At 40.1% G+C, this 23,969-nt stretch overlaps 1 protein-coding gene across 1 annotated transcript in view; it reads left to right on the top strand.

The window, feature by feature from the left end:
* LOC104280084 (serine/threonine-protein phosphatase 2A 56 kDa regulatory subunit epsilon isoform-like) overlaps window positions 1-23,969 on the top strand; it is a 39,103-nt gene that overhangs the window by 5,540 nt on the left and 9,594 nt on the right. Inside the window, exons 2-4 of the mRNA XM_009877625.1 lie at window positions 7,948-8,030; window positions 9,037-9,233; window positions 21,537-21,638. Of these exons, the coding sequence (XP_009875927.1) occupies window positions 7,948-8,030; window positions 9,037-9,233; window positions 21,537-21,638 (382 nt within the window). The remainder of the gene's footprint in view (window positions 1-7,947; window positions 8,031-9,036; window positions 9,234-21,536; window positions 21,639-23,969) is intronic.

Below are 23,969 nucleotides of genomic sequence, written 5' to 3'. Positions count from 1 at the left end.
CTAAGAATTTAGGAATGGATGGAGGGTGACAGAATCCTAGAGACTAGCTAGGCAATTAAAAATACACTGAAAAATTGCTTGAAGAACTGTTAGTGATTTTAAAAGAAAGGAAGACAGCAGTAGGGTGACCCAGTGGAGCACTGAGTTACTCTTGTGTAGCTTTGCTCCATGTCTGTAATCTGAGAAATCACTTGGGAAATGAGATGGCTTTGTTTAGGTGGTGTTCCTGTCTCTGGTCTTTGTGATTTGTTTTAGCATAGAGGAGCTTAGCTCACGTAGAGACTTTGTGTTTGTAATGGAACGTGATGTTAAAAATCTGAGACCTTTTGGGCTTATGGATATTTTGATTCTTCACCTAAGGATGCTCCAGCACAGCCCTGGGTGCTCCAGACCTCCAAACCAGGTTACAGTGTTGTTCCCCAGCATACTATTGGGTTGGTTTTTTTACACACCTAGCTCACTTAACAGGTTAGTACCTAAAGAAAACCCCAACAAACCCACAAAACAACCAACCTACCCAAAACCCAAAAAACCCCCTCAAATCCTATAATTGTATATATAAATATAGAAGACAATTTTTTTTAAGATTGTTTAAAATCCTTCTGCTTTTTTTTTGGTTTCCCCCTGCCTTTGGAGAAGACTTTGAAAAGAAACAGTTGTATTTTCCATATCTAGCAGTGGAAGGTTAAGCAGAAGGTGTTTGGCAAAGGTATCCTGATAATTTCTTCAGTGTCTCAGGTCGCTATTCCCAAGTGGCAGGACAAATGTGGGCAGCAGCTCTCTTTGGTGACTGTTCAGCAAACCTACTGACTTTGGCTCTTCTGGGTGAAGGTTGGCTGCTACTTTGAAAGTGCAGTTCAGTAATAACCTACTTAAAACAACTAGCATAAAACTTCTGAGCCACTATTAAAGAAACTCGAGTCAGTCCAGGAAAATTGGCCACAGTCATTCTCAGTGTTTCAGCAAAGTCTTTTTTGTCTTATTTGGGGATTTTGAGCCACGTATTCAATTTAGGAAATTGAAATAACATTTAGGTGTGTTTTTTGCCAGACTTTTTGCTTCCGTTGAAAAAAAGACAAAAATTACTAATATTTCAAAAATCATGATTATCAAAAAAAGGGATGTGGGAAGTAAACAACCTACAAAACCTGTGATGATAAATAAGTGTTAATTTGATGTGCGTGCAGACTCACCATAAATAATGCAGTGGGATATATTAAAGATGACACACACTATCAGGAACCTCCAGACGTGTAGCTGATTAGTCAAATCTAGCCTCTAACCACTAACTCATGCATTGCTGTATTGTTTAAACACTTTGAGTTCCTATTTCTTCCTTTTAAAATATTCTAGTGCTTTCACTGTATTACTTACTCCCTATACAATTTTTTCTTCTATTTTTTTTCCAAGGCTCCTGCTGTAGCTCATTCTCTTTCTGTTTTGATCTTTGAATACGTTTTTATGTTGTTGCTTTGCCTTCTTTGTCTTCACGCTCTATCCCATTCTTGTAATACTCACAGCTGCTTTGCCGTTCTTCCATATCTTCTGATTTTTTTTGGTACACTCATCCACTTGCTTTTCTCCCATCAAATTTTCTCTAAAATTTGTGTGTTTGACTCCTTTTCCATGCATCCTTTTTGGTCTTTGATTCAGCTTGAATGTACTTGTAGGTAGAATAGGTAAACTCTGACTGTCTTGGATTAATCCATTAGTCTGAACTCTTCCTATTTGTTGAAGAACTAGTAGGAGGAGTTGAAGAGTGTTGTCAACTCAACTAAAGAAGGCATTGCTACCAAGGGGTGGTATTAGTACTATCATTAGAGCGTGGTGCTGATAATGCCCAGGTTGCAGTTTCAATCCCCGCTCGGTCCCCATGTGTTGCCTGATCTAGTTGAGAGGCATCCCTGCCCATGACAGGGAGGTTGGATTAAATGATCTCTAAGGTCTCTTCCAGCCTAGGCCATTCTATTATTCCATGATCATGAGGGACACTATTATCAAATATCTTGTGAGTCTCTATTTTTGTAGGACCCAGAGCGGTGATTGGTATACCCCAATATCCTGGTAATCTTGCCTTCCAGTAGTTGCTCATGAATTCTGACTGTCTACTATGTATTTCCTTGATTGCTTATTTTTATTCAAGGTGTGTGGTGTAACTGTTTTATACTGGATTCATCATGTTAGGTTAGTGATGAGTAAGAGCACCCAAAGCTGTAAATCCTGTGGCACCCTGGAAGCTCTCTGCTCACTTGAGGGTGACACATTATCAATGCTAATTTGCACTAATACTGTCCTTTTGCAAGGGGTATGGATGTAATGGCATTTTGCTGTGGCTCAGTAGCTTCAGTTGTCAAAGCTTGTGGTCTTGGTCTGCTTTCCAGCTGAAAGATGTTCAGAGCACAGACACCATTGGTGTCGTCAGTGGTGGCATGAACAAGTATTGGTCAGAGGTTAACAGAGCGTAGCCTAAGGGAGCCTTTTCATTGAAACCTTGACTGCTCTGGCTCCAGATTGAGCTGTATGGGTGAACTTGAGAAGGCTTGAGTTGTTGCCTGTGCCATGCCCACTGTGGAACTAGGCAAAAAAATTAACTAAACTTTATAATTTTTAAAAACATGTTTTATTGAGTTTTTTGTTGTCAATTTCTTTTTAAAGTCTTGGTCTTGAGGTGAAGGAAGCAGCAGCCCTCCATCCGTGTGTTCTATTAGGGAGCTGAAGTTCATAACGTTTTTACTTAATTAAGTAAACGCGGAATTTTGAATAATATATTTAAAAGTCTATCTACACTATGAAATTTTGGCTATGTATCTGACTAGGAATATGTCTGTTAAGTATCCCAAGCTGCTTGTAGTGCTATTCCATCGGCACTTAAGGCACTCGAATAGTAGCTCTACACCGCTTCTGTACTGCTCATCCCGGTCAATGACATTTGTTGAAAACCTCTGTGAAATGATCGGGGGTTACTGGCACTCAGTGGAGGGAATTGCAGTATCCAGGATCTGAAGAGACCCTGAGTAGCAGGAAAAGTGGTGGAGTATGTCCCGTGTTACACTTCTAATCACACATTTTGAAGGTGCTGGAAATGATATGATGATGTTGTGCTTTTCTTTTTGCGTGCATTCACTCATGAAAGTCAGCTTGAGTTTGTTGCACTGTATTTACTGCTATGTGAATAATGTTGGTACTGGTTAGGCATTATATATTTGGAACAGAGTGCCTAACTGCTGCCCTGCGTGCATAATTATTAAGTATAGAGAATGAGTTAGGAGAGCAGCTTTGAAAAAAGCACCTATTATAAATGAATGATTACTGACTTCACAAAGCATTCATAATATTGACAGCCAGTCAGTAAAATTAAATGAATGCAATCAGAATTGAGATTACTTCTCTCAAGAAGTGCGTCTAAGAAAGAGAGGGCAAATATTTGTACTTATTTGGCATCTTAAGACCAGTATTCTACTGGGAAAAGTGGCTTATAGAAATGTGGCTCCTTCTGTACTAGGGAAGATGCATGACGGGGCTTGGAGTTAGAAAAAGCCTTCAGCTGCGTGTTACTAGACCTTCTCTTGAAGTGAACTTCTCAAAGAAGTCCAAAAGGCTTTCAAATTCCAATTTGCAAGTTCTATTTGAATAAAAGCTAGAAAGTTAGGTTCTTACAAAATAGAATCTTCATAATGACCTGTAGGGGCTAGATGTAGCCACAAAATGGTTTATGCACAGCTGCCTACTTTGTGCAGGTAGGTCCTCGCTTCACCCTTTAGTTATGTTTAACATGGTGGCTTGATGAGTGGCAGCAACTTGGGTGGGGTTTGTTTGGGATTTCTGAAGCGTTTTTGGCCCAAGGAGATTTACTCCACTGCAAAAATAATAATCCTATTTTTACTTAGTAACTGGAAGATATGGAAACTGAAGAAAAATTGAGTAATTACTTTGCCCTTAAGTTGATAGAGAAAGAATATAAAAAAGAGTCTTGCTAGGTGGAGGCAAGTGAATACATAGTTCTCAGATTTTGGGGATTTATAAGCAAGTTCTTCAAATCAATGTGAGTAAAAAAAAGTTACTATTAATCTCTCTGGACATACTTCAATTGTAGTACGTGTTTTTAAGTTCCATACTTAATGTGGTTTTTGCTTTTACTAGCATACAAGAAGATGATGCTAGTTCTGTATGCAAATGTCATTATCAAGCTAATTAATAAAAGTACTGTATACAGTAGAAGCAATGGTTACTCTGAGGACATTTGGATTTTAATTATCAATGAATGTTCTGATAGTACATCTGTGTGTGCAGGGTAGCATGTATGAGCATATCCTAGTTTTGCTTAATACTTTGTATGTAATCTGCATCACCTATCTTGTTCCATTCTAATTCTAGGCCCAATACTGCCTTGTGTCTGTAATCCCATGGCTTTTCCTCACAATTGCTGTGCAGGTTTAAGCAGCTCAGTCCCTCCCCGCAGCTTCACTTCTGCGCTTCTGTGCATTCCACCCTTCATTGCAAAACTACACCCTGAAGTAGATGAGGGAGCCAGCCCAGGTGTTCAGTGTCTCCTGCTTGGATTTTTACTACCACTGAGAGACGTAGCACAATTCTCTGGACGCAGCTGCGCTGGTCTGACGCATGGTTTTACTTTGCTATGATTCAGAAATCAGTCCCTTGTAAACTCCTTCAAATATGACTCTAGTATATATATAGGGTTTTTAATATATGGAGAGACTTGTAGTAAAAGTATGCTGTCACATTTTTATGCCTTTGTGATAAAAGGGTGCAGAAGGCATAGTCTGCAGAGATAACTGATGAGAAGGGTTGGGCTGGTTGGATTAGGACTATTTTGGAAAAGGGCCATTAAGAGAGAAACTCAGTTGCTTTGTCCATTTTAGAATTGGCATTTCAGCTCTTGTAGTAACAATTGTTGGTCCATGTCTAAAAAGAATAACAGTACTTTTTGTCATTTTTTTCTGATGACTTTATCAAACACTTGATTTTGTTAAAGTCTATTTCTGTCTTGATTATCACTGTTCAGATATATTAATACTTGCTTTCACTAGGCCAATTTCCTTTGAATCTGTGAATACTCAGCGTATTTCAAAAGCTCTGCACATTTTCAAATGGCTAAAGAGAAAACTGACAAGCTTTGAAATTTCCAGAGAGAAGTTTTTCTTCCTTTAAATTTTGGTTTTAATACGTGTATGCTCTCCTCTGCGTTGGGCATGAATAACACCTGTCATTTAGTAGTGTCAGATTTTATTTTATGGATTATTAAAAAATTATAAATATTTACACAAATTTATTAGAGCAGCTGCACAAGTTCTTTTAACCGGAAGTACGTACCAGTGGTAATACTGCAGGCTAATAAATATGGGGCCAAATGTTCTTTAGCACAAGAATAAAATGTTGTAAAATTCATTGAAAGAAGAACATGATCTGGTGATTTTTAATCAGTTCACTGTGAACATCTGTAACGACCTGCACATTTCACTGCAAGGCCTTGCACTGAGGAGTTCAACTCTGCTGTGGAGCTCAGTAGGTCCATACTCCAAGCTCCCTGCTCCAAAGAGTGGCACAAGGGTGCCTGGGCAAGTCCATGCCCAGGGATCTTTCAGTGAGGTTTGTACAGCTGTGAAAGAAGATTAAGGAAAGCACCAGAGGAAAACCAAAACAACCAACAACATTCACCAACACCCTGCCTTCCAACTAGTGGTCTCCTCTCTGTGGGAAAGTTGGTGTCCTGGTTTGAGCTGAACTGTGATCTTGGCTTTTCCGCACAGTCTCCTCTGTGAGGCTGCACATTCTGAAGTTGGCAGCATTTTTTTGCAGATAGCGCCTGCTACTAGAAGTGCTAACACCTGATGTTTGCAGTTACTGCCTGGGATTGGGATGCAGAAAGGCTCTGGCTGATACTTGCTCCTGTAGTGACCAAGACCACTGCTGGCTCTATGTGCCACACTGGGGGTGCTGGGAAGTAAAACGGGTCACAAAGAAGTAAGAGGTTGCACCTCCAGGGAGTTACAGACAGGACAGGTAACCAACAAGGCTACTCTGTTCCAATACGTCATGTTCGCTCTGAAACTGAGGGATCAGGGGGGTTAAGCTCTCTTTTGCAATGGCCGATGTCCAAGGAGGACTCCGTCCGATCTTCTGCCTTTGATCCCAATCCCCAGTTCCTGAATCCAGCTCCTGTGCCCAGTTCTTCTCTGTCCCTGACCCTGGGGCTTCCCCAGTGCTGCATCAGTGGGGGCTGCTGTCAGGAAAGGAGTTGGGTTTGGTATCAGTTTTGTATATGTGTATATAGCTTTTTTTTTTTATTACTGTTTTATTAAAGCTGTTTAGTATTCTTTTCCAATTGGGAATTTCCTTCCCAATGGGAAGGAAAAGGGTTTTAGAGAGCATCTGTCAGTGTTCAGTGACCTGCCCATGCCTAACCCAAGACACTTGGGAACATGGAGTACCGATTTTATTGATTTCTGCTGCCCTTTTCTTGTGCCGTGCGTATTAGGACCCCCTAAAATTTACTAAAATTTACTCTTGCATCCTTTTCCTGTGTCAAAGTAAGAAAAAACCTAGGCATGAGGTCTTACCCTGTTCCCAAGTCGCTCCAAAATCCTGAGAACAGTAAGAAATTTTACTGCATGAACATTCTTGCAATTTCATTGTGTAGTGTGTAAGGCAGCTTGCTTAATGAAGAAAGACAGTTATGACCAGAACAGTTGGGGTTTGGGGTTTTACTTTGTGGGGCTTTGGGGTTGTTTTGTTGTTTGTTTGTGGAATTTTTTTGGTGGTGTTTGTTTTTTTAATGGTTTGTTTTGTTTTTAGTTTTCCACTATAGTTCATATGGCTTGTTGACACGTACTAATGCTGGCATGAAATTCATGTAGTGTTCTGGCATGGTTTTTCTCAAGAAGGACTTAATTATATTTGTTTTGTTCCCACGCATCCAGATATAGAGTAACTAGAGTAAAAAAGACAACAAAGTTTTACTAGTTATTTTAACGCTTTAATAATTTTAAAATTTTTGTTTAATACTCACCTTACCTTAAAAAGAGTGTAATCTTGAGTCATTTGATCCTGGTTATAGCTTGAGCTGAATTGCAACTTAATGGATTCCCAGTTGATTTCAGTCTGTGTTGTGTTTGGGTTTTTTTTGGTGGGGATACATTGTCAGTCACCATAAATGTGTGCAAGCCATGTAGAACAATGCAACAAAACCCATTATGTTTGTGTAACATTATAGATTTTATTGACACTACTACTTCTTGGGGAGGGGTTATAGTTAGAACTAAACATAATAGTTTTCAGCAGTAACCAATTGCGCTTCTCTCTGTCTGTCTGTCTTCCCCAGCTTGTATTTACAGTCTGTCCTTGGGAAGAAATTGTTAATCAGTTAATTGTTTGGTGCTTGCTAGTAATAGAATTCTGAAGTCTTTCTCCTTTCTTTGTATTATTTGGAGGCAGATAATCAAGAGAGCTGTAACGTTAGCCCTTGGAAGACTGTAACCTTAGAAAGGTCGCAGGTAGAAGTGGCCCTTGGTTGGAGTGGGTGATGGCTGAGGACGTGCTCCGACTCCTTGGCTCACCTTAGGTTTCAGTTCTGCCACGTCTGAACGTGTGCGAGAGTCCTGGCCAGGCCATTAGCTTTAGGGTGACTTGGCTTTGGAACCTTCAGTTTTTCCAGAGGTCTTTGGAGGGATTCTTCTCCCACGTAGCTTTTCTTGTTCTTGCAGGTCCACACTTCTGCGCCACAGATGAATGTAGCCCGTGGGAGCACGGGGTTATGATGCTGGGAGGTGTGGTGTCATAACTACACCGCTTTTCCACCCACCCTTCATTTCCTCTGGTCACGGCTGCTGTAGAGCTTATTCAGGCCTACAGGATGTGAGATTGGCATGTGCTGCCTGGTGTCGGCAACCGAACTTTGCTGAGATCTTGGTTGTTCTTTTTGGGGTACAGTTTGCTGACTGCTGAATCCTGCCACTGCCACAGTGCTATGAGGGCAAGAGGGCCGAGTGAACTGTTACGCTTTCCCAGGTCAGGTCAGGAAGCACCTTTATTTGTACTGCGATCTGTGTTTATTCTTTTCAGTGGTTAAGCAGTGCAGGGAGTTGATGTGAAATGCCTTGGGGTCCTTGCATCTCTATCGGTATAGAATTTTTCATTTGCATGTTGTATTACTGTTTGGGAGGTCATTTGCTGAGGGTGTCCTTTTCAGACTGAAAATGTATATTTCATTCTTGCAACTTCCTGCTATATTAACTGTCTTCTGTACATGAGCATCAGATAAACTAAGCTTTCTGTGTACTCATGTGATACAGTTGGTAAACTGACAAACCACTAAGAAGTTGACATTAATTTTATTAAGTCTTTTATCTGCTAAGAATTAAGAAAATGGAGCAAAAAAGCAAGTAGTATGTGCTTCTTACTTTATTCATCAGGTATATATGATTATTTTGTGTGAAAATTTTCTTATCAACATATGTGTTTGTAGTACAGCAAAAAAATCCTCACTGCGTTGCATTAAAATTGATTTTGCTATGGAAGGTGTCAACACGGGGATAATGACTGAAAGTGAAAACTTGTTTGCAGAATTCTTGCTCTGTATTCATATACATATTCATATTGAGTTATAAATGACTAGGTGGTTTAAGAAATATGAATTAATCAAACTTGGTCTGTTTTACAGTTCTTTCATCCCTCTTTGGAGTGTAAGTTAATGATGATGAATGTCAGCCCAGTGAAAATAGTGGCATATTGTAGAAAGTCTGGAATGCAGTTGTGTTTGCGTTCTCCACTTAAGCCTGGACTTTTTTGATGAACTTTATTTTCTTAATAGCAGATGATAACTAAACTACTTTAACATATTGTTCAAGATCTCAGGCACACAATAGTAGTTCAGTTCCTACAGGTGGTTTGTTTGTTAATCTGAGCTCTGTTTTTCAGAAATTGTATGAATGCTGGTTTCGTTTGAAATCGATCTGCAGAAAGAAATCCTGTTTTGTATAAGATGCCAGACTCACAAAGATTTCCTTTCTTGTTTCATAGACGTTCCATCTTCAGAGCAGCCTGAACTGTTCCTAAAGAAACTTCAACAGTGCTGTGTCATTTTTGACTTCATGGACACGCTTTCAGACCTTAAAATGAAAGAATACAAGCGCTCCACTCTTAATGAACTGGTGGACTACATTACAATAAGCAGAGGCTGTTTGACAGAGCAGACTTACCCTGAAGTAGTTAGAATGGTGAGTTCCTTCTTTCTCCTGGTCTCTTTAAATCCACTTGCCATTCTAGTTATGCATTGTGGGCGAAATTGAACCTTGGAGTAGGTGGATTAAATGAGGCCTTTGGTTTGTATTTTCTACTAGACATCACTTGGGGATAATTCTCCAAAGACAAAAATATTAATCTTTTATATGCTTAATTAAAGTCAAGTAGATGATGGTTATTATAGTGTCACAAATGTATGAAAGGAAACCTGGATTCTTTCCTGATGAAGAAAGCCAGCAGCCATAAAATCAGAGTCCCTTACGCTTCCCCCACCTACCCTCCCTCTTTCCTCCAGTATAAGTAATAGAATGTTTTTTGCAAGTTTCTTACCTTTCTTTGAACTTTATCCAAGCTCTTGAGCATGTACTTTATGCAGAGATAGCTTGATGTATGCACAGATAATGACTTTTAAATAATAAATGCTAAAAATGCATAGGATTGGTGTGAAAATTTCCTGGTTGTATTATGTGGATTCATAGCAGATGCCATTAGAGTGAGCAAGATTGCTCAACAATAAAACCATACCTTGTATATGTAAATTGTCACATCACAGTGTTTTCAATGTAAAAATGGAAACAGTACCAGATGCTAGCTCTGTGGTGAAGAACATTGGTTGTGATTGACAAGATCAATCCCTGCTTTAAAACGTTTATTCTGTACTACCATACAGAACCCTTATAACCTGTTACCTAAACGAGAAGGCCATTAGTTAAATATAGATTTGATGATGTTTGCTTCCTAATGGTACTGTGTGATCATAGAATCCACCGGCTATGTGGTATGTGAAGAAAAACTTTGTATTATATATGCTCCTTTTCTTTTCTGACACACAGATACATGCTGTGTTGCTTGTCTGTAATATTTAAAAATAGCTGTAAATCGTGACAGAATCATCAAGCAGTCAATAGTGAAGAAAAAAAACAGAATTAAGAGTGCATGGAAGAATCTTAATACGACTTCTTTGTGTGTATGCATTGTCAGAAAGCCTATAATTATGCAATCAGATTTTTCTCCTTCTCCCTCACCCTCCTTTTCTCCCTTCTGTACTGACCGATCTTCTCAATGAATTGCTTTTCAGTCTTGTGTTACTTGTTCAGCACGTGGTCTAATGCACCATTCAAATCCCAGTCTGAATACAGAATTTCTAGTTCTTTGAATTCTTCTGCTGGTTCTGCACAGTAGTATTGAAATGGTTTGCAAATGTTAGGTTAATCTTACTTGTACCCCTTGTGATGAAAAAATTGTATCATAACCTTTGTATAGAGAGGACATTGATGCACAGTTAACCAGTAAAATTGGATACTTTTGCTGTGTGTAGAAGATGCCTCCACACTCACTTCCTGGGGGAGTCTGGTGTTTTGGTTTTTTGGTTTTGTTTGTTTGTTTTAGCATTTCTGTTATTGAGGCTGTATTCTCACTTTGACTTTGTTAGAGTTGTTTACTGCAGCAACACATGTAGAATACAGACAAGTTAATGTTGTCTTAGGTTGGGCCCCAAGAAGCAACAAAAATTTGATCTGTAGCTGCTCATGTTCATTTTGAATCAGAAATCGTACTCTAGGAAGCGCTCTGAACTTGAACTATAGAAAAGACACAAAACTCCCTGCTGTCCCTGCAGTCTTTTATGTTGATTCACAAAACAGTTTTTTTCTTAAAGAAAGGACGTATTGCCTAAATAGCTTGAAAAGCATGGTTTAAAATAATTTTCTTAAATATAGTGTGTAACTATGATAAGGAGGAGTCACTGGAAGTAAAGATGCAGAGTGAATTTTCAAGTGGATTTCATAGATAATTACTAATGGAGCTTTAGGAATTCCAGTTTCGTCTTATCTCATTTTTGATGGAAAACTGCTCTATGTTGTTTTTCTCCAATATTGCCCTGATCCTTTCATTGCATCATGCCCTTCATCTTACTTTCTTCTGCCTTGTGCTTGGGCTCCAGTGCTCAACTTGAACTACGTTTTCTCTTCAGGGCCAGGGTGCTTAAGCAGAGGAGCACTGAGGATATTGTCGAGCCTTTTATCTGGCTGTTCACTTGCCCCTGACTGGCCAAACCTGGATTTTTTTCCAAATAGAGAGAAGCCTGAGTAATTAGGGCGTGGATAGTTCCCCCCTGCCCTGAAGAATTTAGGGAGAAAGTTACAAGACGTAAATTTTGTCGGAAACTGCAAGAGCCACCGGTGCTTTGACGAAGGTGTAAGCTCTTGGAAAGCTGGAGCCCTTTCATTGTGCCTCACACAACCAGCGGTGTTCGTTGTGCATGTGCTCTTGGAAGACCACTTTGGTGGTTGTATTCCATGCAAGCAGGGTGCTGTGCTCTGGTGTTGAATTTATGTGAGTGAATCCATTGGCAGATGCATGAATGATTTCTGTCGATCATCCCATTGAATGCTAATGGAGTGTTTCTGCTAAACTCCATCATCAGGGCTTTCGTGCGTTGTAGGTATTTTGTGTTTTACAGATAGACTATCTGCTAAAAGTGCTATTTTTCCTCCTGGTCTTTCCCTGTAAAAACAAGACTCCATCATTTTGAGTGCAGTTATATAGGCCCTAGAGGGAAAGGTAGGATCCTTAATACTATATAAAATAAATTTTCAGCACATAATGCCTAGTGAATAGATGGCATTAGTCACTTCGTCTGAAGCTTCATGTTTGGTGTAACTTGTTCTTTACAATAAATGCGTGTTCTTTCACGCAGAATTGTGCTTGTAATCGTATACTGAGACAGACTTACTGTACACATTTGGCTTCCTAAGTGCATCTGCCACCTTTATCTGTTTTTGAAGATTTTCATCCAGGTCTCCAGCTGTGTTCACAAAGGAGCTGTCAAGTTGACAATCTCTGACCTGTCATCATAGTGAAGAAACGAGCAGTATCTACGTCCTGACCAAATTAGCGTCCCCATTGACTGCCTGCCACAGTTGTCAGGGGAGCGTTTTGATTTAAAGACCGGTATCATACAACTGATTAAAATGGAGCACAAGTGTTCCTTGTGCCAGGGAAGATGGTCTCCTCCCTGTTGCATTTAGTGTTCATGAAACCAGAAATTAATATTTCCTGCTTGACCCTGTGATTACGAGGTAAAGTGAAGTCTTGTAAGCAGGTGAAAATGAAAGAAGGTGTTTTGTGAGCTTTGGTACCATTTAAGGGCTGGGAAAAAAAAGGACACATTAGTCTGAAGCTTCTATTTAAAAAGTTACTAATATTTATAAAAGAAGATTAATGGCTAAAGTGCTTTCTTAATTTCCTAAAATGTCCAAAAAGTGGTATCTATGGAAGAGCCTACTTGTGTTTTGAAGTTTTATAAAATGCGTGTGTGTTAGTGCAAGCTGTTAATGACCTAGTAGTTTGACTTTACAGATACTAGGATAGAAACGATTGCCTGTTGAAATTCTTCAGAAACTCTGATGTTTTTAATTACTTCTGAAATGTGGCAGTGTTATGATGTAAGGATTTGAAAAACAGTTATTTGTGATAACTAGTGTAACAGCTCCTGGATATTTTTGTTGGCAGTCATCCTTAATTCATACCATTAAAACCTTAATCCCTAATCGTAATACCATACATTTTCGTGTTTTCTTGAGCTTGCAACAGAATGTTGTATATAGCTAAATGTGAAATCGCTTGCCTTTTCATCAACTTGTGTGCGCATCTGCTGCTTTAAACCCCTTCGCTTTAGCTTGATGTCTACAGAGGTGTTTGGCGTGTTCCTGGTTGTTTGAAAAAGTAAAACAAAATTGAATTTACTAATGGCCACCAAAGCAAGCTTGCGGTGACCTCATCACTGTCATCAATACGGGCTGAGGGGCAGAGTGGTTGGGATTTGTGTTAATGGCCGTAAGCTGGAGAGATTTATTCAGGAGGGTATTGCTCTGCGCTTCCCCTGCAGTGTGATGTGTTGTTCAGAAGGGCGTGAGACGGTCTTTTGAATTAGGCGACTCGCAGGAAAAAAGGCCCTTGCCAATTAAACCACATTTCGCGAAGAAGGAAGTGCCAGTAATACGACTTTATGAGCCAGTAATTGGACACTTAATCTGAAATTTGTTCCTGTCTGAAAACGTGGGGGCTTAGACTAATGATGCTGATTTTGCTGGTAGATTAAGCAATGGTAGTTGAATGAAATAAGTGTTTGCTGTTATCTGGTATCCTAAAGGGTGTATGCAGCAGAGCACTTTGTCCTTTCTGGGTATTAAGACATAGATTGAGGAAACTGATTTCTTTCATTTAAAAAAAAAAGATGGGAAAAAATTGACAAGCTGTTAAACTGAGAAATCTGGATCAATCTCTTTGTTGGTGAGCAACATTTCAGCTCTCCTGCTTGCTTCTTCAAAAATTGTAAACCCAATTCTTGACATCTGCTGTGATGTTTATGCAACATCTGTGGATGGTTGCCAGTCCATAAGTTATGGCTAATGAACCTTTTTTTGAGATACACCTTTTAGAATGAAACCTCGTTCTCTAAGTGCAGAAATGCCTTTGGCTTCCTGTTGGTGTCTATCTTTTCTGTAATGACGAATCAAATAAAATAAGACAGTAATCTCTACAGCTGAAATGAAACATTGTGTTAGATGTCTTGTGGCTCAGAAGCTGTGTTGAGCAACACTGTGAAAGAAACTTGGTTAAATAAATACCCAAATCAATACCAAAGATTGCATTTTAAAGGTCAAATACTAACTTTCTTTTTAACAAAATATTTTCTTCTTCTTTCTACTGACATAAATCTAGAGGGATTGCATTCCTTTTACTGCAGGGTTGTCTCAGCAGATGTGAAGGCAGAGTCTGATTAGGAGTTTGTTTATGACAGACCAGTTAAACATAAAGGATATCTCGTTAAACCACGATTTTTTTAGCATGTTAAGAAACCTATTTTTATGAATTCTTCTAACTGTTAAACTTCATAGGCATTATGAATTTATTTTCTGTAGCTTTAGCTATGGCTTATGACTAAGTAAGACACTCTGCTTGCTAAACGTTCATCCTATTTAGGGTTTTCAGTGTTGAAATATTCTTGGATGGAGATTTTTATGCAAGTTTACCTATGTGGAGTCTTAATTTTTTTATTTAGAAAAAGCCCTTTGCATATATTCCTGTTGGTTCTTGTATTAGATTTAAAAATAAAATATTGAATGTCATTTTGAGTTTAAGGGAAATAAATTAAATCATATACTTGTATAAGAATTGATAAATAGTGCCTCTCTTTTAATCTGAATTTTATGTATCTTCAGGAGTTCTGTAAAGTAGTAGGAATTAATCTTAAACTCACCTTGAATCGGTAGAAGTTGAAGAGATTGTTCTGAAACCATGTAAAATGCTGAAAGGAGAATGCAGTGTCCTTTGATCCCCTCAGTGGACTTTGATTAAAAATTGTCATTTAAGTGCAGCCATGATAGAGCAAGCGTGCTATCAAAACTTAAAAAACTATGGATAAAAATCACATCATATTTTAAATTACTTTCTTGTTCCTTTAATGTGAGAATTATCAATTCTGCAGAAGCAAGAAAAGACTAGAACTTTTATACATTATTTCCAAATTTCTCTGTTAGATGCATTTTATTATTCACATTCTTCAAACGCCTAGTTTGTACGAAAATCACAGTGCTTATTAAGAGACGAGACTCCAAGGTTCTGTACTGCTGTCAAAGAATCAGTTGGAGGCAGCTCCTCTTGCACTAGTTGTCCCTAACAATTTTTCCCGACAGTATGTAATTACATTTACCCGTATCCATTATTCCTCCTGTTGGTTGCGTATAGACCTTTAATTCCTCAGTCTTTATTTGCATAATAGTTCAGTGACTAGGTCTAAAGCAAAGAAATAAACTAGAAAAACATTTTCATTCCAAGAAGTACTTCTGTCGACTGCAGCTACTGTTTTTTTCACTATTTCTTTAAATCTGTTTTAAAAAAAAGATGTTTACACCCTCACCCTGCGTTATGGCTGTGTTGTCTTCTTAAATACTGTTCAAGCGTTGTGTCTATAGACAAGCACAATGCGAGTCTTCTGGGGGATTGTTTTCTTGGGATTTGAATTTTTTGTTTTGTTCTTCAGTTTGGAGTCCGAAACAGTGTGCGTTTTGTAATGCTGCCTAGAGTTCACGTTCATGAATTGACAGGCTTTCACTTGATCGGATGCCTGCTCTGGAGATGAGGGGCTTTTTCTGCTGGGACTGTGCTTTGATTTGTCCCAGATACTTGAGCTGCTTACGTTTTTTATTTTTTAGATTGTGTTGCATAGAATTAGCTGGCTCTGTATTAATGTAAATAACTGTTCCACTGGCTCATCCCAAAACACAGTTACGTGGAGGAGGATTGTTACTGGTGGGGTACCTTGTTACAGTGGAGGTCTAGGGGACCTGGAGTGGAATTTCAGAGCTCTGGTTTCCAGTGACTCTGCGTCGGGGTGGGTCTGTGCAAGCACTTCAGACTCAAGTTGCAAGTGGGCTCTTGAGGTGGGTCTCCCAGTTGTGCTCACTCCACATCGATGCTCGTGATAGAGAAGTCTCCCCACTTGTAAATTCCTTTTGGTCTGCTCCAGGAATGTAGCTCTAATGCATTGCGACTTGCTAATGGGCTTACATGCAAGAGATTGCTGGAAAGAAACCCTTCCCTCCAAACATACGTGGTGCGGGCATCGCACCTCAGCACCAGCTCTTTGGTTTTACACACTTGCTCCTGTTGCGCTTCTCTGCCAGCCTAAGGATCTCCGTTCTGCTCCTTGCTCATCTGTAGGGGTGGAAGCTGCTCCAACTGCTGAAGTGGGTGATCGTAGGTTAACAAGTTGAGGAGCCCTGATCTGGAGTTAAATTCTTGCAGCTTATTGATTGAATTTTTAGGAGACTTAAAGGTCAAGAAAAAATGGAAAGGGTCACTTTTCCCGCCACCCTGTAATCTGGATTGTTGACTGCGCTCGCAGCCCGGTGTAGTTCATTTTAATGCAACCCAGTCTAAAGCAATGTTGCTAGGCAAAAAGAAGGCATCGAGCATTAAGCCCTGGAAGACTGTATTCAGGCAAGCAGTTGAGCAGAAAAGGACTTGAGCGTTGTGGATTGCTATCATGAGTATTTTAATACGAGTTTCTGGTACAGTGAGCTGTGCAGAGAAGTCGATATTGATAAATTTAAAACAGCAACATATGTAAATAAAGGGGGAGATGATCTGGGTTTAGGGTTTTTTTTTTAAGTACCCCAATACACTTGTGCACAATTGGGAGCCCAAAGGAAGCAAAAACAATTGTAGGATTAAAACCAAAGAAACCAACGGCTGCCTGGGTTCAGGAGCTCTATCTTTCCGTTTAGCAGCACAGAGGTTGCCATGTCTATATAAAAATACTATATATAAATAGATAATATGCAAATGTATAGACAGATGTAGAAGAGGTGTCGTAGTTTAAAAAGAACCAATGGGGAATCAGGCGGATTCAGCCTTGAAATCAGAAGCAGTGCTGTAGTTAAATTAGTAGCAAAACTTGAGAAGAGCAGGGCTGCTAGAATCATTTATAATCTTTTAAGATAAAAGTAGATATTACTTCTTGTAAGACTTACTGTATTCATAGAATCATAGACTCATAGACTGGCTGAGGCCGGAAGGGACCTCAGAGATCATCTAGTCCAACCTCCCTGTCGTGGGCGGGGACGCTTCTCAACTAGATCATGATACTCAGGGCTCCATCCAACTTGGCCTTGAACACCTCCAGGGAGGGGGCAGCCACAATGTCTCTGGACAATTTATTCCAAAGTCTTGCCGCCCTCGTACTGAAGAATTTCTTCCTAAGGTCCAATCTAAATCTATTCTCCTTCAACTTAAACCCATTTCCCCTTCTCCTATCAGTGGACACTCTTGTAAAAAGTCCCTCCCCAGCCTTCCTGTAGGTTCCCTTCAGGTATTGGAAGGCAGCTATTAGGTCCCTCCGAAGTCTTCTCTTTTCCAGACTGAACAATCCCAGCTCCCGCAGCCTGTCCTCGTAGCAGAGGTGCTCCAGCCCCTGGATCATCCTTGTGGTCTCCTCTGAACACCTCTGGGAACAATTCAGTGGGTTATATAGAGAGATTATAGCTGAGTGACTGCAGTAGTCACTTCAGGCTCAAAAATATGTAAATCCACAAACAGTATTTAAAAACTGACATACGCAGATACATTGGAGAAGGAGAAGTTTAGTGTCTGTTCCAGGGCCCGCTGTTGTTTCCCAGTTAACATGGCTTCACATTCTGGCTTAATTACTTAATTATTTTATTGTTACTGTACATTGTTAATATGCACAGTAATTTAAACATTGTGTGTGCAAAGATAGTCTCTTTCAACTTCATATGTACATGGGGTTTATTCGGATGGTTCCACATACTGGTGATAGAAGAAGAGATGTTCCCTGAGAACTAATAGGGTGTTCATTTATCCTGTTCTTATAAAGGTAATAGATTAAGCTTCCCTGCATGTATGTTTGTTTTCATTTCAAGCTCCATTCAGGAAAACTATTACTGATAAAAATCTTGTGTTTCAAACAGCACGGAGTAGGAGCACAGAGCTGAAATTGAATTTGTGAAGTGTTTCTGTTACAGCGTCGTTATTTTTATAGCGCTCCAGTGAGTGACAAAGAGAGGATTTCTTAAAATGTTTATTCCTGACTTCAATCTTAAGCCTCTTAGTACGTTCTTTTCTAAAACTTATTTCAATTATAGACATGGTGATAAAATCAAAGCTTTCTTGAAACTTCTTACTTTTAACTGTATATTCGTAGTTTCGTAGTTCTGCATTGCCAGGTGCCAGTCCTCAGATCTGTTTAGAACTTGCAGCTTGCTCTTTGGGGCGGTATCAGAGCAGCCTTCCTTGTCTTCATGTTTGTTTTTAGTGAACTGACACTGACTTGTGTCAAAAAAAAAAATTTTGATCTTGCTTCTGGTTGGAGTTACTGACATGGGGCGTAGAGGCTTCTGTACATCTCCAATTTTAAAACCTATCAATTTGGTATTTCCAACTTGATCTTAGAATTTTTGCACTCAGTGCCAATGAGCAGATTTTACTGATTTGTTTAACTTGTTTCTGGCACTTGAGTGTTCAAATTCTGCTTAGCAGAGCAGCAGTGAGGTACTCTCCTACAGCCAGTTTAGTGTGGGCTTCTGAAAGGGACGGCCGTGTAGGACGTCTTTGAGGACATAATAGGGGAGATCTATCATGATATAACTTCCTAGAATATTAAGAGTTCTGGCTTGCTTTACAGAAATATCATCTGGGCTTGGAGGCGTTCCTAACCAGTGGAAGACTGAGGTCAGTCTTGATCAGTAGCCTTTTGTGTTGGTATGGGAGAGGAATAATCATCAGGGACTGTATACGCAGGTTGGCAGGGTTGTCCTTTGGCTTGATGATCCAACAGAGGTCAGAAGAGAAATGATTCAGCTCTCCAGCTGGAGAGATTTTGGCATACTGCTTGGGCCCAGGGATAGATATTAAATAGCTACGCTATGCCTCTCTGAGAAAAATGACTCCTTCCAGATTTGATGCAGCGTATTCCCGGCTTTGTGGGGTGGCCATCAGAGCCTCCAACGTACAGCTGGGCAGTTCATGCATGGAAGAACTTGTTGCCTTTGGTTCTCCCTTGGAGGCTTATAAACATTAACTACCCAGAGGCTACTGGATTAGAAAAGCGTGCTATAAATTGACACTGCATGTAAATGAGCTCTCATGCTGTGTTGTGGTGATTAATGAAACTATAATGGTCCATGTCATCTTGTAAAATTATGATAACCTGGGGAAATCGCCTAGAGATAACCTGGTCTGGCTGCTCTTCTCAGGAGAGTATCTGCATTTTGGCTCCATATGGTTTATCTTTACTCCTAATGCAAAAAAAGAAAACTAAAGAGAGCAAACTGTGTACTAGGACCATGTTCTAGCATGCATGGCATTTACTCCTGTATGTTAATTTTTTTATGTCAAAAAACTGCTTTTGAGTTGCTTTGAGACTGCTCCTTTTTGAACAGGCACTCCCCAGAAATCAGACCAGTAACGTTACAAGCTCAAGATTCAGATATCAGTTCTGGCTCTTAAGTAATTGTTGCTGAACCCTTCATACTTTTATCATACTGTTAAGGCTCTGGCACTAACTGCTGGAGGCTTGGTTTGACTTAACACAAATTCCTTTAAGATTTAAATTAGTTTAGGTTTTCATTCTGAAAGTATGTACTTTTCCTTGCAGGTTTTGATTGTGCCATAATTCAATATTTGTTCCAGTTTCTAAACACAACAGCTGATGAATACTTACATTTTCTATTATGTATGGTTAAATTTGCAGGAAAAAATTTCCTTCTTGTTTCAAATGAAGTTTGAAGCAAGTAAAAAAAAAAAAGCTGCGAAATGCCTTTGGTTTTGCTAGTTCCCTATTTTGGTCCAAATCCTGAGAAAGCTGGGGTTTTTGCATGTGAAGCATTAACTAAAAATGCTTCAGCAAGTATTGCAGAATCCCAGATGTTTGAATCCAAGGCGCCAGTAGGTACATTTTCCCCCTTTTTACTTTGGGGATTCTTTCGGCTGTTTACTCCCTTTTGCCTAACACAGAAACAACTCTGTCCTGCTAATCCTGATCACTTTCCTCCTCTCCCTGCTTTTTCATATCAGGGATGATAGAAGGAGAAGCTCAGGAATCCTTGAGGAAAGACAAACTGTAACGTGTGTATTCTTGGAATAGTTAATTGACTTTTCCTCCTGAGACTAGAAAAGCCTTTTCATGGAGGAGCTGTTGAGAGAAGTGAATGAGTCAGGGGAAGAGGATGAAGGGAGAAGAAGAGTATCTCCTAATAAATGGTGGTAATAACTTGGCAGGTATGCATGCAGGGCAAGTAGAGTTCAGCACAGGCCGTAAGTGCTGTATTTGTTAGGGTTGCAAGCCATGCGACTTGAAAACATGAGATACTACACATGTACAATGAAGGTTTTAGAAGTGTTTTACTGTCTGTGTAGTGAAATACACCCTCTTGTGGCGAGAAGGAGAAAGTCCAGACAGAAACCCGTGTGACCTCTGTTTTTCTTCTGTGCTCACTGGTTTCCTTCACTTAATCTTCTTTTGTCTTTCCCTTGTGTTCAGTGACTGTTCCTCGCTGGTGCACACCACACAAGCTTTCCTACAGTTTTCTGTGTTTCATCTTTCATTTTATGCAGTGTCTGAGTATGTTCTGTTTGTCTTGCAAATTCTAAAACTTTGCTCGGTCTACTTCAGTCTGGTTTTATCATTATTTGTGTTGGGTTTAAGCTCTTGGCTTTAAAGTGTCTTTTCTTAGTAAGTTGCCAACTTATTGAGAATATGCCTTGCAGACTAACTTTAAAATATTTACAGGCATAAAAGGCTGGGAAAATAAATAAGGATGTAGAAGAACATACTAGTTTTGTCTCTTAAATAGATTAGTTTGTCTGAACTACTATGAAGGGCTCATCTGTATATGGGATTAGGAGATAACATGCTGCCATTCACAGCTGTTTGATTAACCAGCTTAGAAATGGGTCAAGTGCAGTAGCAGAGTGCAAAGAAGGCACAACATCACCTTCAAGGTACTGAAAAGGCCCTACAGCATGTTTGCAGTTTATCAGATTTGCTGCATAATAAGCTGTACGCTCCATTCAGCACTATAATTAACCCAGGAAAGCACTCCAGTTCAGTCTTTGCTGATAGCATGAACCTCACAAAGCCAAGCAGTCTCAGCAAAATACCTCTAAATAAGATTAAGCAAAGCGACCCAACCATGAAATAAAATGCAGGCTAAGTGTCAAGCAAACGCTGTTTGTTCCTTGCATTTAGTACCAAGTTCCATACTTGGCGTGAGTGTCGGGGCATATAAGGTGTGAAAAGCAGTGGCTACTTGTAACAACTAACAGGTGAGACCTTAAGCAAGTATCATGAATGTTTTTTCCTCTTGCAAAGGAGGATAACTAAGTGTATCAGAACACTTGTAGATGGATGTCGATGACGTTTCCCACACTTCCTGAACAGTCACGGCCCATTGATGCCCAGCAGGATTGGAAATTACATGTTGGTGTGTGTGTGTCTCTGGAGTGTGGTGGACAGAAGTGGTGGAGACTGGGTAATCCTGGGGCTAGCAGTGGGAAGAAGAAACAAAAAGACCCGGGGAAGGGAAAACCAGAGCTGGTGGTAAACTTGGGAAGTGGCACGTTCCTTGGACCTGTGCTATTGTCAGACAGCAGGCAAGCTACATATGTGATGGAGGATAGAGCAGGTATAGGTCTACAGAGTCCTGAAATCCAGTACCTATACAGATCTCACAATTCTTTCTTTCACTTTTCAGGTATCTTGCAATATCTTCAGAACTCTCCCACCTAGTGACAGCAATGAATTTGATCCAGAAGAAGATGAGCCCACCTTGGAGGCATCATGGCCACATTTACAGGTTTTTTTTTTTTTAATCATTTATTTCAGAAGAAATACTTATCATTGCTTAATGTATCTAATAACTTCATCAGCTTTCTTTTAAGCCTGTGAATCACAACTAGGCTGTGAGACAGTAACATTTATTACTACTGGTCGTGGCTGTAATATAGTACCTACAAAGATGGGAGAGTACATTGTAAAATTTGCAAAATGTTAAAGCTTTCTCTCAAAGTTGTATTAATGGTGTCCCTCACATTCTTGTTTTTCCTTCATTGATTTAAAAATTGCTTTCTGAACTGCTCTGATGCACAAGTGTCTCTCAGCAGCTTCAGCAAGAGCATAAGACTTCTAGCAGTTGTGCTTAAGTGAGGCTAGTTAATTGTTGGGCGAAAGGACGCAGATGTTGGCAGCTCATCAGAAAAAAGGAGAAGGGAGAAGCTACATTCCTAAGTCTTTCTTCCTCTCCCTGGGTTGAGGTTTGTTCTCAGGTGTTTGTAGCAGGATGCATGTTCACGGCTCTGTATCATCCATTGCTTGTACCTCAAGTGTCAACACAAGGTATTTTGAACAAAGAACATAATTTTGGAGGAAGCATATGGATGCTAATGAAGTAAATTCCTTTATAGAAAATATGGATGCAGATCCTATCTATGTTAGGACAATAACTTCCACCACTAGTAAATTTAGAAGAAGTTTGGCTGAGTAATGGTTTGTGGAGTCTGGGAGAGTTTGTGAGCAAAGGAGCACAACTGAGCTCAGTTTGAAATTTGACAGCTGCATGCACAATCATCCTTGCATATGAGCTGTTTGTTTCACTCTTTTGTGCCCTCAAATTTAGAAACTGTTGAAATATAGGTTCCATGCCTCATTTATATTTAAATTTCACAAAAAATAAGAATCTTAAAAGTTTCAAGGTACCTCTGAGCACAGCTTGGCCTACCTGGAAGCTGCACAGGCATTCATGTCTGTAATCTTCTGTTAGTTGGCATTAGTGCTTTTAAAAGCCATTACTTACAGGAAAATGGTGGAATTTTTTGGTCTGTGGATGATTTACCATTGTCAGGAAGAAATGCGCCTAAAGTATTTTGTCAAGAGTTGATGGAATTGATTTCCTGATGATTTAATATTAGTTATGTAAGCTGTCACTTTTCCCATGTTGTATTTCTAAACCACTCTCTCCCTTCTTGATTTTCTATTGCTGCCTTTTAGAACACTGACATAAAGCATCGATATCGCAATATACTGGTGTTTGCCTAGAAAACTTCAAAAATTATATAAAACGTGAATTTTAGCTTCCTTTCAGTATCAACAAACTGGAGGGGGTGGCTGACACACCAGAAGGCTGTGCTGCCATCCAACGAGATCTGGACAGGCTGGAGAGTTGGCGAAGGTGGACCTCATGAAGTCCAATAAAGACAAGTGTAGAGTCCTGTGTCTGGCGAGGAATAACACCAGGCACCAGGACAGATTAGGGGTTGCCCTGCTGGAGAGCAGCCCCATGGAAAAAGACCTTGGAGTCCCGGTGGACAGTGAGCAACGTGCTCTTGTGGCCAAGAAGGCTGGTGGGATCCTGAGGGGCATCAAGAAAAGTGTGTCCAGCAGGGCTAGGGAGGTTCTCCTGCCCCTCTGCTCTGCCCTGGTGAGACCACACCTGGAATACAGTGTCCAGTTTGGGGCTCCCCAATTCAAGAGAGACAGGGACCTACTGGAGAGAGTCCAAGGGAGAGCTACGAGGATCATCAGGGGACTTGTACATCTCTCCTGTGAAGAGAGACTGAGAGAACTGGGGCTGTTCAGCCTTGGAAGGAGACAACTGAGAGGAGATCTTATTAACATATAGAAATATCTGAGGGGTGGGTGTCAAGAGGAAGGGGACAGTCTCTTCTCAGTGGTGCCCAGCAATAGAACAAGAAATAACGGGTTTAAGTTAGAACATAGGAAGTTCCACCTCAACATGAGGAGAAACTTCTTTACTGTGGGGGTGCCCTGCACAGAGAGGTTGTGGAGTCTCCTGCTCTGGAGACTTTCAAAACCCACCTGGGTGCGTTCCTGTGTGGCTGCTCTAGGGGATCCTGCTCTGGCAGGAGGGGTTGGACTAGATGATCTTTCGAGATCCCTTCCAACCCTGAACATTCTATGATTCATACTCATTGATGTCAGAAAGCAAAAAGTTTTCAATGACTGCTCTTCTTGAACAGGTTCAGCAAAGAGATTTGCTACCTGATAGCTCACCTGACCAGTGGCAGGTCAGAGATGCTGACTGACGAGGCCACAGCAGTCTCTGTTTCACTTCACTTCCTTTTTCCTTGTTTTTATTCTCTTCTTTTTCTCCACTAAATGAAAAGTCTGT

Source organism: Apaloderma vittatum, unplaced genomic scaffold, assembly GCF_000703405.1.
Source record: "Apaloderma vittatum isolate BGI_N311 unplaced genomic scaffold, ASM70340v1 scaffold9841, whole genome shotgun sequence".
Classification (NCBI taxonomy): domain Eukaryota; kingdom Metazoa; phylum Chordata; class Aves; order Trogoniformes; family Trogonidae; genus Apaloderma; species Apaloderma vittatum.
This window is presented reverse-complemented; position numbering and strand designations above follow the sequence as displayed.